Genomic DNA, 18,118 nt, shown 5'->3' on the forward strand with positions numbered 1-18,118 from the left:
GGTTGCAAGTAAGTTTTTCTCTGCTTTAAATACAAATATGAACTAGATTTTATTTCTTGCTTTGGGGATTGGTTTTTCTTGTTTTGTTTTGATTAATTGTGATTCCATGGTCTTGTTTAGCTTTCCAAATTAGAAATGTTTCTTCCATAAAAATCTAGACTTCTAGAACAGAATTAGTATATAGAAGTCATTGCATTACCATCTCAAATAACTGTCAGTCAGGGACGGCTTCGTTTCCAGCACTATTTTAGATGCTTTTGTTAAAAACCAGAATCAGAAGGTACAAACTGAAAGAAATCTTAGAGATTATTCGCATTTGAGGAAAGTGAAACTCAGAAGAGTTTAGGATTTACAGTCTTAAATGACAGAGTACAATTTAAACCCAGGTTTTCTAATTCTCAGTACCATTCTATCTGCTAGTTTCCCCTTTTTTTTATCTTTACTAATCACTGCTGCATGAAGACTTCCAATCACATATATTAACCCACTGATCAAGCACTCATAATCTCTTGTATCTTTTAAAAATTTGTGGTAATAATAAAACTACCCAATAAATTAGTTAACACATTCAAAATACTTAGCCAATGGCCTGATACAAAGTAAAGGCTCAGTAACTGTTAGCTATGATTATTATCATAATTTTAGGATATTTCATTATATTTTAGGATTATTATCATTTCTTTAAGATATTCTAAAAGTGGGAATGTCTTGAATTAAACTTATATACATATAAATTTTGAAACTTATTTTGGCTCCTTTAAAAGGTTATAGGAATCTTTATTTGCATTGAGAATACTTTTCAATAGAATTGAGTGAAAGTTAGAAACTGTAGCACCCCACTTCTAAAAGTGGACAGAAGATAAATAAGGATACAGATGTCTTGATCAACAATTTAACCAACTATAACTAACAACACATATATAGAACTCTCCTCCCAACAACAGCAGAATATATATTCTTCTCAAGTGCGATTGACACATTGTCTAGGATAGACCAGATATTAGGTTAGGCCACAAAATAAATCTCAATAAATGTAAAAAGACTGAAATCACACAAAGTGTCTACTCCAATTTCACCATAGAATGAAGCTAGAAATCAGTATCATAAGGAAAACTGGAATGTTAAAATATGTGTCAATTAAGCAAGGCACTCTTAACCAACCCATGGGTCAAGTGAAGAAATCACAATGAAAATTAGAAAATACCTGTAGGCTAATCAAATGAAAACACCACATGGGATGCAGCAGAGGCAGTACTCAGAGGCAAATTTGTGGCTGTAAATGCTTCTATTAAAAAGTAAGAGTCTCAAATCAGTAACCTAACTTTATATCTTACAGAACTAGAAACAGAAGAGCAAAGGAAACAAAGCTAGCAGAAGGAAGTAAATAAAGATTAGAGCAGAGTTCAATAAAATGAGAAGAGAATAATAATAGAATGAAACCAAAGCTGATTCTTTGAAAGATCAGCAAAATTGACAAACCTTTAGCTAGACTTGACAGAGAGAGGGAGGAAGGGAGGAAACAACTAACATCAGAAGTGAAAGTGGATGTTGCTACCTGTCATCAAAAAGCAAAAGGATTATAAGAGAATACTCTAAATAACTCTGTGCCAACAAAGTAATCTAGGTGAAATGGATAGATCGAGACCCATGCAAATTATCTAAATGCAAGATAAAATACAAAGTCTCAACAGACTTATAACAGGCAAAGAGAATGAATTGGTAATAAGAAACCCATGACAAAGAAAAGCCCAGGACCAGATAACTTCACTAGTGAACTGAACCAAACTTTTAAGGAAGAATTAACACCAGTTCCTCTTACACTCTTCCACAAAATATAAGAATAGGGAACACTTCCTAATTCATTCCCTAAGGCCATTTAACTTATATGCAGAGTACATCATGAGAAACGCTGGATTGAAAGAAACACAAGCTGGAATCAAGATTGCCGGGGGAAATATCAATAACCTCAGATATGCAGATGACACCACCCTTATGGCAGAAAGTGAAGAGGAACTAAAAAGCCTCTTGATGAAAGTGAAAGTGGAGTGTGAAAAAGTTGGCTTAAAGCTCAACATTCAGAAAACGAAGATCATGGCATCCGGTCCCATCACTTCATGGGAAATAGATGGAGAAACAGTGGAAACAGTGTCAGACTTTATTTTTGTGGGCTCCAAAATCACTGCAGATGGTGACTGCAGCCATGAAATTAAAAGACGCTTACTCCTTGGAAGGAAAGTTATGACCAACCTAGATAGCATATTGAAAAGCAGAGACATTCCTTTGCCAACAAAGGTCCATCTAGTCAATGCTATGGTTTTTCCTGTGATCATGTATGGATGTGAGAGTTGGACTGTGAGGAAGGCTGAGTGCTGAAGAATTGATGCTTTTGAACTGTGGTGTTGGAGAAGACTCTTGAGAGTCCCTTGGACTGCAAGGAGATCCAACCAGTCCATTCTGAAGAAGATCAGCCCTGGGATTTCTTTGGAAGGAATGATGCTAAAGCTGAAACTCCAGTACTTTGGCCACCTCACGCGAAGAGTTGACTCATTGGAAAAGACTCCGATGCTGGGAGGGATTGGGGTCAGGAGGAGAAGGGGATGACAGAGGATAAGATGGCTGGATGGCATCACCGACTCGAAGGACCTGAGTCTGAGTGAACTCCAGGAGTTGGTGATGGACAGGGAGGCCTGGCGTGCTGCGATTCATGGGGTCGCAAAGAGTTGGACACGACTGAGTGACTGGACTGAACTGAACTGAACTGAAGGCCAACACTGCTGTAATCCCAAAACCACATGAATAATGTAAGAAGAAAATTACAGACCAGTATTCCTAATGAATATAGATACATGCATTCTCAACAAGATACCAACAGACCAAATCCAAAGTCATATTAAAAAGCTTATAAACCAAAAAAAAAAAAAAAAAAAGCTTATAAACCATAGTAAAGTGGGGTTTATCCCAGGAATGCAAGAATGGTTAAATGTAAGAAAATAAATCAATATAATAAATCACATTAAAAGAAACAAAGTGAACAGGGGGACCACATGGTCATCTTAATTGGTGCATCTTAATTTCACAAAATGCAATACTCTTTCCTGATAAAAACTCTCAGAAAACTAAGAATAGAAGGGAATGTACTTAATGTGAGAAAAGGCATTTATGAAAAACCCACAGCTAACATCATAATCAATGATAAATGATTAAAAAAAATTTTCCCTTAGGAATGAGACGAGGATGCCCATTTTCACCACTGCAATTTAACATTATGCTAGTGGTTCTAGCCAGAGGAATTAGACAAGAAAAAGAAATAGAAGTCATCCAACCTGGGAAGGAAGAAGTAAAACTATTTGCAGATCATAGGATCCTATGTTTTAAAACTTTAGAGAATACTGCCAGTTTCCAATCTAGCATGTAAGAACTTTGGAAATCACCACTTTGTTCTAATACCAAGTAAAAGGCTGAACAAATTGAAAAATCAACAGTTCTTAGACTTGTAAGAAAAGTTCAGTTCAGTTGAGTCACTCAGTCATGTCCAACTCTTCGTGACCCCATGAATTGAAGCACGCCAGGCCTCCCTATCCATCAACAACTCCCGGAGTTCACTCAAACTCACATCCATCAAGTCAGTGATACCATCCAGCCATCTCGTCCTTCGTCATTCCCTTCTCCTCCTGCCCCCAATCCCTCTCAGCATCAGAGTGTTTTCCAATGAGTCAACTCTTCTCATGAGGTGTCCAAAGTACTGGAGTTTCAGCTTCAGCATCATTCCTTCCAAAGAACACCCAGGACTGATCTCCTTTAGAATGGACTGGTTGGATCTCCTTGCAGTCCAAGGGACTCTCAAGAGTCTTCTCCAACACCACAGTTCAAAAGCATCAATCCTTCGGCGCTCAGCCTTCTTCACAGTCCAACTCTCACAACCATACATGACCACAGGAAAAACCATAGCCTTGACTAGACGAACCTTTGTTGGCAAAGTAATGTCTCTGCTTTTCAATATGCTCTCTAGGTTGGTCATAACTTTCCTGCCAAGGAGTAAGCATCTTTTAATTTCCTGTCTGCAATCACCATCTGCAGTGATTTTGGAGCCCAGAAAAATAAAGTCTGACACTGTGTAAGAAAAGTAGTATCACAGAATGAACTCCTACCCTCCAAGTTGGAGACAGTGATCAAGAGAATCACAACTTAGGAGATCAGGAACCCTTGTAGAAAAGCAGTGCCAGTGCAAGGAAGCATGAACAAGTACTTGAATACTTGAAAAATTGCTGGTGGCTCAGCGCAGACAAGTCTGAGATACAAAAACTCCCAGGGGACCCTCATCATTGGGGAGCCCTCACAGTTTCATCAGTTTTACATCCTAGAGCTCTACCAGGTTTTCACAGTGAATGTCAGAGGATAATACCCCTTGTACTAACAATAGGGGTAGCAGTTGTCAGATGTACCAGAGCGGTCTGTCCTTCTTAACAAGGTGTGTCTTCAACTAGAACCTAACTTGCTGAGGTTTTATCAGACCTAACTAACTTGAGAGAAGGGAAATAACCCATCCCAGCCCACTGTAGTCACCCTGTCCAAACAGGTAAATGGGGAGAATAGCTGACAAGGTTGTCTTAAGTTCACAGTCCAGAAGCCCAGGCTCAGTAAGAACACTTCCCCTCCCCACACAACTTCCACCACATTACTAAGAGCCTGTTTACAGCAGTTCCTTTTACTCACTACATCATGGTGACCTAACAATAAAAAATAACACTGAAAGTCAAAAAACACAGAATAGAGCAAACATCAGAACCAGACTCAGGGTTGTTGAAATGATCAGACCAGGAATTGAAAACAACTCTGATTGATAAGATAAAGACTTTAATGAAACTATGATAATGCTAATCAAAAGAAAGTGGAAATAGCTATATTAATTTCAAACAGGGTGAAATTCGGAGTAGGGAAAGTTTTTAGAAGTAAAGAAAGGCATTGTTTGCCATCAAAAAGGCCTAGCATACTTAACGTGTACGTGTGTAACAATTTAGCATCAAAATGCGTGACGTAAAAACTGGCAGAAGTGCAGAACTTTAAAAAGAGATAAATTCACTGTCGTACTTGGGAACTTCAGCACCCCTCTGTCAGAAATGGACAGATCCAGAAGGTATAAAATCAGTAAGTACATAGCTGAATTCAATATCATCATCAATCACATGGATATAAGGACATCTATAGATCAACAACAGCAGAATACACATTCTTCTCAAGCTTACATGGGATATCCACCAAGATGGACCACATTCTAAGCCATAAATTAAACCATAACAAATCCTTAACATATTTTAAAAGAATAGGAATCATACATTGTCTGCTCTCAGACCACAGTGGAATTAGACTAGATGTCAATAACAAAAAGATAGCTGGAAAATTCCAAAATACTTGGGAATAAGGCACCACCCTTATAAATAAAACGAGTCAAAGAAAATATCTCATGAGAAACTTAAAAATATTTTGAACTAAATGAAAATGAAAACACAACTTATCAAACTTTGTCAGATGTAGTAGAAGCATTACTTAGGGGGAAATTTGTAGCGTTGAATGCATATATTAGAAAAGAAGAAAGATGTAAGATTAATCATCTTAGCTTCTACCTTGCTGCTGCTAAGTCACTTCAGTTGTGTCCGACTCTCTATGACCCCATAGACAGCAGCCCACCAGGCTCCCCCATCCCTGGGATTCTCCAGGCAAGAACACTGGAGTGGGTTGCCATTTCCTTCTCCAATGCATGAAAATGAAAAGTGAAAGTGAAGTCGCTGAGTCGTGTCCGACTCCCAGCGACCCCATGGACTGCAGCCCACCAGGCCCCTCTGTCCATGGGATTTTCCAGGCAAGAGCACTGGAGTGGGGTGCCATTGCCTTCTCTGAGTTTCTACCTTAGGATACTAGAAAAAGAAGAGCAAGTTAGATCTAAAGTAAACAGAAGGAAAATAATAAAATTTAGAATAAAAATCTATCAAATTAAAAATAGGAAAATATTGAAAGCTTATTAAATTCATGTTGACATCTGGCAAAAACCACCACAATATTGTAAAGAAATTACCCTCCAATTAAAATAAATTGATTAATTAAAAAAAAGTTCAAGTGGGCAATAAAAGCCTACATTTAAAGTAAAAAAAAAAAAACACACAAAATATCAATGAAATAAATAAGCCTATGGCCAGGCTAAATAAGGGAAAAAAAAGGGGAGGGGGTCCCTTTATCTATATTTGAGAGAAATCATATTAAGTTTTCTAACATGAAAGTATTCTTACATTCTGGGAATAAGTTGCTCATATAATAGTTGAATTTCAGTACAGCAGTAGGTTACAAATGTTAACATTTTATTAAAAAACAATAATCCTGTGTATGAGACAGCAAAAGAGACACCGATGTATAGATCAATCTTGTGGACTCTGTGGGAGAGGGAGAGGGTGGGGAGATTTGGGAGAATAGCATTGAAACATGTATAATATCATGGATGAAACGAGTCACCAGTCCAGGTTCGATGCATGGTACTGGATGCTTGGGGCTGGTGCACTGGGACGACCCAGAGGGAGTGTAGGGGAGGGAGGAGGGAGGAGGGTTCAGGATGGGGAGCGCGGGTATACCTGTGGCGGATTCATTTCGATATTTGGCAAAACTAATACAATATTGTAAAGTTTAAAAATAAAATAAAATTTTAAAAAGTAAATTAAAAAAATTTTTTATGTTAAATTTGCATTGAGATGAGTCTGATTTTATTATTCTTATGGTTTCTGACCAGATTTTCTTCCAAATTTTAAAAAATAAATTAAAAAAATTTTTTTATGTTAAATTTGCATTGAGATGAGTCTGATTTTATTATTCTTATGGTTTCTGACCAGATTTTCTTCCAGAAGTTTGATACCTTATATAAATTTAATAATTCCACTGGAAACTTGAAAAGAAGGGGAATTACCTATCAGTATAACTTACATCATTTTGTATGCTTATAATTACCTTTAAAAATTTTTCTGTGGTAAATTTTTTGCAAAGAATGTTTAATCTATGTTTTGCCTGCTGTGCTTTCTGCTATATTTTTAAACTTTGGTTGTAAAATAAAGCACATAAAAAGATAAAAAGAAAAGAGAGAGAGGACACTAATATCAGAAATGAAAGGCAGGACATCACTGTGCAACCCATGTACATTAAAATGCTAATAAAGAAATACTATGGACAATTAATTATTTGCCTACAAATTTGATAACCTAGTGGAAATGGACCAACTCCTTGAAAGACACAAGCTGCCATAACTAGACTAAGAAGAAGTAAATAATATGAAAAGGCTCTGCCTGTTAAAGAAATTGAGTCAATAATTAATAACCTTTGAGAGCAGAAAGCATCAGGCCCAGATGTGTTTACTGGTGAATTATACCAGACATTTTAGGAAGAAATCACACCAAGTCTCTACAGTCACTTTCAGAAAATCGAACTAGAGGAAATACCTCCTAACTCATTCTGTGATACCAGAATTATGCTAATACTAAAACCAGACAAAGTACAAGAAAAGAAAGCCACACAGACTAACATGCGTCATAGGCATAGATGGAGAAATCCTCAACAAAATATTAGCAAATTGAATGCAGCAATATATAAAAAGAATTATATACCACAACCAAATGGGATTTTATCTCATTTATGTATGCAAGGCTGGTTCAACCTTTAAAAGTCAATTAATGTAATGCATCATTGATTTGATAAAAAAAATCACATGACTGTATCAGAAGCTGCAGGAAAAGCATATAACAAACTCCAGTACCCATTCATGATAAAAACTCAGTAAACTACGAATAGAGGGGGACTACTCAACTTGACAAAGAATATCTATCAAGAAACCTACAGATAACATGATACTTAATGTATGAAGCTTGAAAATTTTCACTAAGATCAAGACCAAAACAAAGATTTTTCCTCTCACAACTCCTTTTCAACATTATACTGTATGTCCTAGCTAGTGCAGTAAGACAAGAAAATAAAATGAAAAAGGTATCCAGATTGGGAAGGATGACATAAAACTGTCTTGGTTAGCAGATGATATGATTGTCTATGTAGAGAATCAAAGAAATTAACAAAAATCTCCTGGAACTAATAAGGCATTTATAGCAAGGTTGCAGGTACAAGATTAATATGCAAAAGTTGGTCACTTCTTTATATACTAGCCATAAATAACGGAATTTGAAATTTAAAACTCAATTCTATTAATATTAGCACCCACAAAAATGAAATACTGAAATATAAGTATACCAAAATATGCTTAAGATCTGTATGGGGAAAACTATAAAGCTCTAATGAAATAAATCAAAGAAGAACTAAATAAATGAAGAGATATTCCATGTTCGTGGACAGGAAGACTCTATTATCAAGATGTCAGTTCTTTCTACTTTCAATTACAGATTTATTGCAATGTAAGTCAAAATTCCAGCAAGTTCTTTTGTGAACATCAAGCAATCAAGCCTGAAGCTTAAATGGAGAAGCAGAAGACCCCAAATAGCCAACACAATAGTAAAGGAAAAGAGCACAGTTGAAAGATTGACTTCAAGATTTATATCAAGCTGCAGTAATCAAGACAGTATGGTAGTGACAAGAAAATATATAGGTACAGCATCTGTGACAAGTTCAGTTCAGTTCAGTCTCTCAGTTGTGTCTGACTCTTTGCGACCCCATGAACCACAGCACACCAGGCCACCCTGTCCATCACCAACTACTGGAGTCTACCCAAACCCATGTCCATTGAGTCAGTGATGCCATCCAACCATCTCATCCTCTGTCGTCCCCTTCTCCTCCTGCCCTCAATCTTTCCCAGCATCAGAGTCTTTTCAAATGAGTCAGCTCTTTACATCAGGTGGCCAAAGTATTGGAGTTTCAGCTTCAACATCAGTCCTTCCAGTGAACACCCAGGACTGATCTCCTTTAGGATGGACTGGTTGGATCTCCTTGCAGTCCAAGGGACTCTCAAGAGTCTTCTCCAACACCACAGTTCAAAAGTATCAATTCTTTGGCACTCAGCTTTCTTACAGTCCAACTCTCACATCCATACATGAACACAGGAAAAACCATAGCCTTGACTAGATGGACCTTTGTGGACAAAGTAAACAAAGGCAATACAGTGGAGTAAAGATGTTCTTTTTAACAAATGGTTTAGAACAACCAGATAGCACATACCAAAAAAATAATAATAATAATAATCTATAAATAGAGCTTACACCCTTCACAAAAATTAACTTAAAATAGATCACAGACCCAGATGTGAAACATAAAATTATTAACACTCCTCAGTCAGTCAGTTCATTTCTTCAGTCATGTCCGACTGTTTGCAACCCTGTGGACTGCAGCATGTCAGGCCTCTCTGTCCATCACCAACTCCTGAAGCTTGCTCACACTCATGTCCGGTTGAGTCGGTGATGCCATCCAACTATCTTATCCTTTGTCGTTCCCTTCTCCTCCTGCCTTCAATTTTGTCCAACATCAGGGTCTTTTCTAATGAGTCGGCTCTTTGCATCAGGTGGCCCAAGTATTGAAGCTTCAGCATCAGTCCTTCCAATGAATATTCAGGGTTGATTTCCTTTAGGATTGACTGGTTGGATCTCCTTGCAATCCAGGGGACTCTCAAGAGTCTTCTCCCACACCACAGTTCAAAAGCTTCAGTCCTTCAGTGCTCAGTCTTCTTTATTGTCCCCCCACTTCCCATCAGCTTGCTGCAGCTTCTCCTTTGCCTTTGGACATGGGGTATCTTTTTTTGGTGGATCCAAAAAAAGCAGCTAATTGCGATTTTGGTGTTCTCTCAGGAAGATGAGTGCATGTCATTCTACTCCGGGATATGTCCCTACCCTTAATACAGACTTCAAAAAAAGGATGCACTGCCTTCTAGATTTTGATTCCTGTTATCACTAAGTATAATCTCAAAGGTTCTTTGGATTTTAAAAGTTTTATTGTGGATCATCTGGGAAAGTTGCATATAACAAAATAGAAAAGGTACAAAACTCAGGAAATCTTATAGTCATAACCTTTGTCTTACCTTAAGCACTACTTTGAAGAGCCATTGGACTTTACGTTTTCCTTTCTCTTTGATACCAAGAGTATATTTCAACCTAATTTCTACAAAAGATGGCTTTCAACCAAAATTTCTTCTTCTTACTACCCTACCTAAATGCAAAGAATTGTGTCATTTTTTTCCTGGAATGGCTACGGAGATGTTAGATTAGACCTTTGTCATTTCTCCTTGGACCATTGCAGAAGACTTCTCCCTTTTCTTTTTGTGCATTCTAGCTCTACCACTTCTCCCCCAATTTAATCTGTTAAAGACACAAGTGTGTTTATAACATTTTATAAGTTCCACATCAGAAACAGGATGCAGTTAGATTTTCCCCTAACTCATACACAGTGTTATATATAAATTAGAAATTTAAATGTAAAACAAATGATTATATGAGTACCATTAGATAAATATTTAATCCTGGTGTGAAGGAGACTAAAATACAACAATAAAGGAATACACACTTAGAAAAATATTAGTAACATATGGCAGACAAAAGGTTAACAGCCTTAATAAAGTATTAGTCTATATAATAATATGCAAAAGTAATATTCATTTCCATCAACAGTCCTTTGTATTATAGTTATTATTTGATATTTTATTATTCTTACAGATTAACTAATCTTGTATTATTACTTCTATAGCAAAAACAAATTAGTTACTCACCAGGCGTATGCAGCATAGAACATCAACAAGAAATAACCAAACTAAAGACTGATTTGGAAAAGAAAAGTATCTTTTATGAAGAAGAATTGTCCAAGAGAGAAGGAATACATGCAAATGAAATTAAAAATCTGAAGAAAGAACTACATGATTCAGAAGGCCAACAACTTGCTCTCAACAAAGAAATTATGATTTTGAAAGACAAATTGGAAAAAAACAGGAGAGAGAGGTAAGAATCAAGTTATTTACTCCTCTAATAATTATTTGTTGAGTACCTGTTTGGTGTCAAGGATTGGAGAAACATATGCAATAAATACAGTCTAGTCCTCAAGAAGAGAAAAGTCAAGATTGGTAAATAGAAGATTATATTACAGCATCATAGGAAAGCAAATGGGAAGTGTAGGAACACTTGTAGAAGAGACGCGAAAGATGACTTTGCTGCTTGGGTTTTTTTGTTGTTGTTTCTTTCTTTCTTTTTTTTCAAATGTTAACTTTGGTGTGTCTGGGTTTTTTGAACAAAAATTATTTCTGAGTTAAGACCAAGGATATAAGAAATACATAGCTGTGGAAGAGTGTCCAGGCAAAGTTTAGCAGACTTTGCCACGATCTATAGGAACAGGGTAGCAATGACACATTTAGAAAATGAAAGATGTTCATTATGGTGGAGGCGTAAAAATAAAGATGAGTGTTAAGAAATGAAACTGGAAAGGAAAATAGAGGTAAGATCATGAAGGAATGTAAGGAATTTAGACTTTATCCTAAGACTAGTGAAGAAAAATATCATGATTATATTTTTGAAAGATCACTCTTATTACTGTGTAGATTAAAAGGAGCAGACTGTAGACAGGAATCTACCCATGAGAGATGAGGTGCCTGGACCTTATGTATGACAGTGAAGATGGAGAAAGGCATATGAACTCAGAAAGTCTACTGAGAAGACAGAACCTGGAGGACATAATGACCAGATATGAGAAATGAGAAGCAGAAGAAATTATCAGTGATACTCAAGTTTCTAGGTTTTAGGGAACTAAATGTATGTTATTGTCATTCTCAACTTATATGGGCAGCTTGAGTTTAATTCAGTTTGGTCCATTCATTCAACAAATTTTTTTAGAACCTGCTATGTGGAAGCACTGTTGTAGGCCCTGGGGACATAGCAGTGAACAGACAAAAATTCTCTGTCCTTATGGAGCTTTCCTTTAATTATGGTGAAAGACTATAAATAAAATATAAACAAAATAAGTAAAATACAGAATATGTTAGATAATTATTAAGTCCAAGAACAAAAAGTAAGGCAGGGGATGGGAACTGTGAAGCATTAGGGTGAGAATTAAATTGTACACACACATACACATGATAGCCCGGAAAAATTATACTGAGAAGGTGATTTCTCAGTAAGGACCAGAGAAAGTGGGTCCTTACATATGTATGAGAAGAACATTTTACATTAAGAAGTCTGTTGAGATAGTAAAAAGATAAGTGATTGCAGGGGTTGGAAGGAGGATGGGATGAATATGCAGGGTACAGAGGATTTCTCGGACAGTGAAACTACTCTATATATGTCACTATACAACCTAATATAAATTGTAGAGTTTTAGTAATAATGATGTGTCTAATGTAGATTCATTAATAATAACAAACACACCACTCTTTCCTTTCAGTATTGCTATGAACTTAAAACCATTCAAAACATCAAAGTCTATTAAGATAATAATACTAAAAACGAGTCCAATGTAGATAAAACAGAGTTAAAGGGAAAGAATAGTGAGAGATCTGTATGAGAGGTAATGGGTGCCAGATCATGTAAAGTTTTATGTCATTTTCAGTGACTTACAATTACTTACAGTAAAACCATGGCAGGCTTCCCTTGTAGCTCAGCTGGTAAAGAATCTGCCTGCAATGTGGGAGACGTGGGTTCAGTCCCTGGTTGGGAAGATCCTCTGGAGAAGGGAAAGGCTACCCACTCCAGTATCCTGGCCTGGAGAATTCCATGGACCGTATAGTCCATGGGGTCGCAAAGAGTCAGACACGACTAAGCGACTTATATTTTCCCTTTCAAAACCATGGCAGGGAAGCATTGCAGGATAGTGAGTGGAAAATGGACAAATACTGACTTGTGTTTTAAAAGGGTTACTCTGATGACTAGTTTAAGAAAAGTCTGAACTAGATAAGAGAAAAGGCAGGAAAACCATTTAGAAGGCTATTGCAGTAATCTAGGCAAAAGATGATGGTGGCTTGAGCCTAGGTTGGTGGCAGAAAAGGTAAAGATAATGATAGTTGCTGATACACTAGATATGGATAAGAAAGAAAGAGGAAAAATCAAGGGTGATACTACCGTTTTGGGCCTTAGCAATTAAGAGAATATAGTTACCATTTAGAGAGGAAGACTACAGAAGAAGTAAGTTTGGGATGAGAATATCAGAAGCTCAAATTATGTGTGAGATGCTTTTAGACATCCAGGTAGAAATGTCAAATAGGTCATCATGTAAACAAGTCTGGATTTCAGGGCTGGAGATAAAATCCTAGGGGTATCTATTACTCACATGATATCAAAAGGGGTGAGACTATATGAGATCACTTAGTGAATGAATATGGATGAAAAAGAAGTCCTAGGACTGTACCCTGGAACTCCAGTCTTTAGAAGCTGAGAAATGAAGGAACAGCAAAGTGGATAAGAAAGAGCCAGGAAGAATGATAGGAAGAAGACCAGGCAAATTTGGTGCCCAGATTTGGTATTACAATGAATGTGTATCAAATCTGTCTACATGTCAAATTAGATGAGGTCTAAATCAAATAAGATGAGGACCATATAATTGATAGATGAGTTTAAAAATATGAAGGTCATTGGTGACTTTGATAAGAACAATTTCAGTGGCCAGAAAACCCATAATGGATCTGAAGACTTGAAGGAGAGTGTTTGGAGACAGGATATAGATAACACTGTTATTATTGGAAGTCTTTCATTGCAAGAACAAGAAGGTGAAATAATAATTGGAGGAGAAATTTATCTCAAAAATAACACCATGCTTGTAATCTGATAGAAAGTACCCAGTAGATGATTCAGACAGATAGGGAAGAAGTGTACTTAAGCAGGCACAAAAGCAAAGAGGTTGACCTTAGCTGTGTTTTTTCCTATAGTAAGAGAAGAGTAAGTCGAATATATGATTATAGGGAAAGGAAGATGGGGTTGGTGGTAACTTGATTATCTGTTATTAGGGTTGGGCATGTTGAATTGGAGGTGCTTAGGAGACAATTTTGAGGAGATATCAAGTCGACAGTTTGAAACCCAGGAAAGCTTCCAACCTACATAGTGGTGGTTTAGTCGCTAAGTTGTGTCCAACTCTTGCAAATCCATGGACTGTAGCCTGCTAGGCTCCTTTGTCCATCGGATTCTCCAGGCAAGAATACTGGAGTGGGTTGCCATTTCCTTCTCCAATGTAGATTGGAGTAGTTTAATTAGTTCTAATTCATCTCCAATGTAGATTCAGATGTAAATTCAGCATAATAGATGATAATTGAAATCAGGTAATATAATAGATGCAATAGCTCAGGAAGAAGGTGTAAAGAAAAGTTGAGCACCTGAGACAGAATACCTGAGAGTATTGGCATTTATGTGGAGGAAGGAGGGGATGGTGGGGGCTCACAAAGACAGCTAGAAAGTCAAAATGTAGGCAGAAATCAGGAAGGTGGGCATCACTGAAGCCAGAGGAAGACTGCGTTTCAAGAGAGGGAAATGGTGACAGTGTCAAAGGTAGCCAGTAGATTGGATATAATAACAGTTTGGAACAATAGGTTTGAGACAGCATTTTTTTTGAGGTGATGGCAGCAGAAGCCAGATTTTGGCATAGGGAAGAAAAATTAGGCAATGAGTTAAGTGAATATGGCAGTCTCAAGATTTCAAGGTGGTTACCAGTGAACAGGAAGATCAGGAAAGTGGCTAAGTTGGTAAAAAATCTGCCTGCAATGCAAGGGACTGCCCGCAAAGCAGGAGACCTAGGTTCACTCCCCAGGTTGGAAAGATCCCCTGGAGAAGGAAATGGCAACCCACTCTAGTATTCTTGCCTGGGAAATTCCATGGATGGAGGAGTCTGGTGGGTTACAGTCCATGCAGTTGCAAGAGTCAGACACAACTGAGTGACTAAACCACCGCCATCATAGTAGACCCTCAGCACATTTTTAAAGGCTTCCCTGGTGGCTCAGACAGTAAAGAATCTGCCTGCAATGGTGGAAATGCGGGTTCGATCCCTGAATCAGGAAGATTCCCTGGAGAAAGGACTGGTAACCCACTCTAGTATTCTTGCTTGGAGAATTCCATGGACAGAGGAGCCTGGTTGGCTACAGTCCATGGGGTCTCAAAGAGTTGGATACGACTGAGTAACACTTTAACTTTCCTTTTTGTTTATTTTGTTTAAGTATGGCAGAGACTTATGTTTAATGCTAATAGGAAAAAACAAAAATGGTTTTATATAGAAAAAATTTTTTTGGCTGTGCTGGGTCTTCATTGCTGTGCACTTTTCTCTAGTCGCGGTGAGCAGAGGATACTCTCCAGTTGCAGTGTGAGGGCTTCTCCTTGCAATGGCTTCTCTTGTTGCCAAGGACAGACTCCAGGGCCTTTGGACTTCAGTAGTTGCAGCACGTGGGTCCAGTAGCTGTGGCTTCCAGGCTCCAGAGCACAGGCTCAGTCGTTGTGGTGCATGGACTCACTTCCTCTGAGGCATGTGGGATCTTCCTAGGCCAGAAATCAAACCCATGTCTTCTGCATTGGCAGGCATATTCTTTACCACTGAGCCTCCAGGGAAGCCCTTTATAGAAATTTTACTCAATTTACTTTCATCTACTTGTATTTCTGAAAGAATGCATCTTTGTAGTTTTTCATATTTTTTTTAAGTTGTTGTTTTTGTTGCTTCTGAATCTAGAAAGATTCTAAACATAACTGAATTTCACATTTTGATTGTAGATAATAAAGTGACACATTTGCTTGGACACAAAATGGTTATTTTTCTAGAAGTTAATCATATAATTTAATTTATATTCAATAATTTAGTGATAAAGGGATTTTTAAGATTACATTTTTAAATCAACCATTATTTATGTTCTTTGTTGACTTGGAAGCAATTATAGAATTACCCAGAACTATTTCACTTTTAAATTTATTTGCTGCTAACCAACTTTCTCCATCAAACTGCAGTAGAGATAAGGCTCTTCTCTACACTTCAGTTCAGTATTCAAAAACTGATTCCCCTGTCTCCTTTGCTGCTGCTGCTGCTAAGTCACTTAAGTCGTGTCCGACTCTGTGTGACCCCATAGACGGAAGCCCACCAGGCTCCCCCGTCCAGTCAAGAACGCTGGAGTGGGTTGCCATTCCCTTCTCCAATACATGAAAGTGAAAGGGAGGTTTTTAAAAAGTTTGTAGAATTGTGTTTACCTCTAAGGGTTAATCAGTTCTGTCCCCCAGAACTAAACAAGTTTTATAACATTAAATATGTTATATGTATATATATGTAGATTGGTAGGTACGTAGGGAAGAAGCAAAGAAGGAATTAGGGAAGGATGGCCTGAGTGTATTGAGAGAACTGTTGGTAGTATAATTTGAGTTTTCTTGAATTTTCTGTGCAATCTAGACCTGAGTGTAGAATCATACTGTGGTCCCTGTATCCTCCTTTTCCCCTTGCTTCCTCATGATCTCATACTTCCTAGCATATACACAGCTAAATAAGGAGAGCATAATCAGGATGTCTTCCTCAGATTTTCAAATGAACAACAAAATAAATGTTATTAAGCAGAGAAATCTATTTATTAATTAAAAGGAAATGATTGAGATTTCTTCATTTTAAGGGAAAGGATTGGGATTTGGAGCAATTGAGATATAGTGGTTTTTCAGAATAGAGCATATGATACAATACCATTATTTTACTTTTAATTCAACTCCTTTTTTTCTTGCATATTTTGAATTGTATTAGTCAAAGTGAAAGGGAAGAATTTGAAAATGAGTTCAAGCAACAGTATGAACGAGAAAAAGTGTTACTAACTGAAGAAAATAAAAAACTGACAAGTGAGCTTGATAAGGTGAGTGATTCAGTCTCATTTATGTTTTTTTTTTAATGTTTATTGACACATGCTAGATTGTTCAGTACTGCCATAGTAGTTGTAGATATAATTTTATATTTGATGTACATTTTAATTTAATATTTCTTCTTATATCAAAGATTGCTTCTGTGTACAGCCAATGTTTCATTTTACCAATCTTTACAAGAGTCTTCTGGAGAAAGGACTTGGCTCACCTTGTCTTGTTCTTTGTCCCAGTATTTTTTGAGCCCTTGTTCTTTATTTCACTTTCCATCCCTTTTACTCTTTTCTTTCAAACTCATCACTTATAATGTAATGGCTAGCTAAGTTAGGGCCTGCCTTTGGTAAGGACAGGAACAATTAAGCCAAACTAGAGTAATTTTGACAACTCTGATCTTATTCATGATGGAGAACTGAAATAGCTAGAAATAATACCATTGGTATGTAAGAAGCCAAAGAAACCAACTCTGTCTAAACCCTAGCACAAAGGGCTGAACTATAGACTAAATCTAGATTACAACAACCAGATTTATGAAAAAATTTCAAATACTTAAAGGAATCTTTTTCCAATTAGTATCTCAGTTTTCTTAAATTGCCATCATTCTGCATTTCTGTGTGATTTGTTAGCATCTGTGAAAATCCTAATGTTAATCTGCAATTTTAATGGTTGTACTTACTTATAAATAAGGTTTGGATAATTGTCCTTTATAATGAGTTCTAATATTTTCCAAAGTATTATGTTTAATTAGTCATTTCAACAATAGATTGAAAGACAATGGCTAAATAATCACACAAAAAAGAGACTCTTCATTCTATCTTAATTTCCACCATATTCCATGTTTATTTTCATTTCTCTCACTATATTTCCCATGATTATTCAACTTTTTAAGTTAAAAATGACTTTGCTTGTTTGGTTACAAACCACTTGAGAAAGAACTCTGTTAGTTTATTTTATGCTTGCAAAGCTGATGAATACAAACACTGGAAAATGACCAAATACTAAGTAGTATGAATTATTTTAGACTGTGAATACTTTGTGAACATTATTGTATAGCTGTTGGTTATTTCCACTAAAATAAAACTAATAAGGCTTCCCTGGTGGTTCAGTGGATAAGAATCCACCTGCCAACGCAGGGGCACAGGTTCGACCCCTGGTCCAGGAAGATTCCACATGCTGTGAAGCAGCTAAGTGTGTGCACCACAGCTAATGAGCCCACACTCTAGAGTCCGTGAGTCACAACTGCTGAAGCCTGTGTGCTCTAGGGTCGCCCAGTCACAGTTACTGAAGCCCGTGCACCTAGAAGCCAAGCTCCACAACTAGAGAAGTCA

General features: G+C 37.1%; 1 protein-coding gene across 12 annotated transcripts in view; it reads left to right on the plus strand.

The window, feature by feature from the left end:
* Window positions 1–18,118, plus strand: part of CDC42BPA (CDC42 binding protein kinase alpha) — a 296,333-nt gene that overhangs the window by 199,678 nt on the left and 78,537 nt on the right. For all 12 annotated transcript variants that reach the window (XM_070385391.1, XM_070385382.1, XM_070385383.1 and 9 more), the window contains 2 exons: window positions 10,705–10,952; window positions 16,684–16,789. In XM_070385391.1, the coding sequence (XP_070241492.1) occupies window positions 10,705–10,952; window positions 16,684–16,789 (354 nt within the window). The remainder of the gene's footprint in view (window positions 1–10,704; window positions 10,953–16,683; window positions 16,790–18,118) is intronic.

The sequence above is a fragment of the Bos mutus genome, chromosome 16 (genome assembly GCF_027580195.1).
Source record: "Bos mutus isolate GX-2022 chromosome 16, NWIPB_WYAK_1.1, whole genome shotgun sequence".
Taxonomy (NCBI): Eukaryota; Metazoa; Chordata; class Mammalia; order Artiodactyla; family Bovidae; genus Bos; species Bos mutus.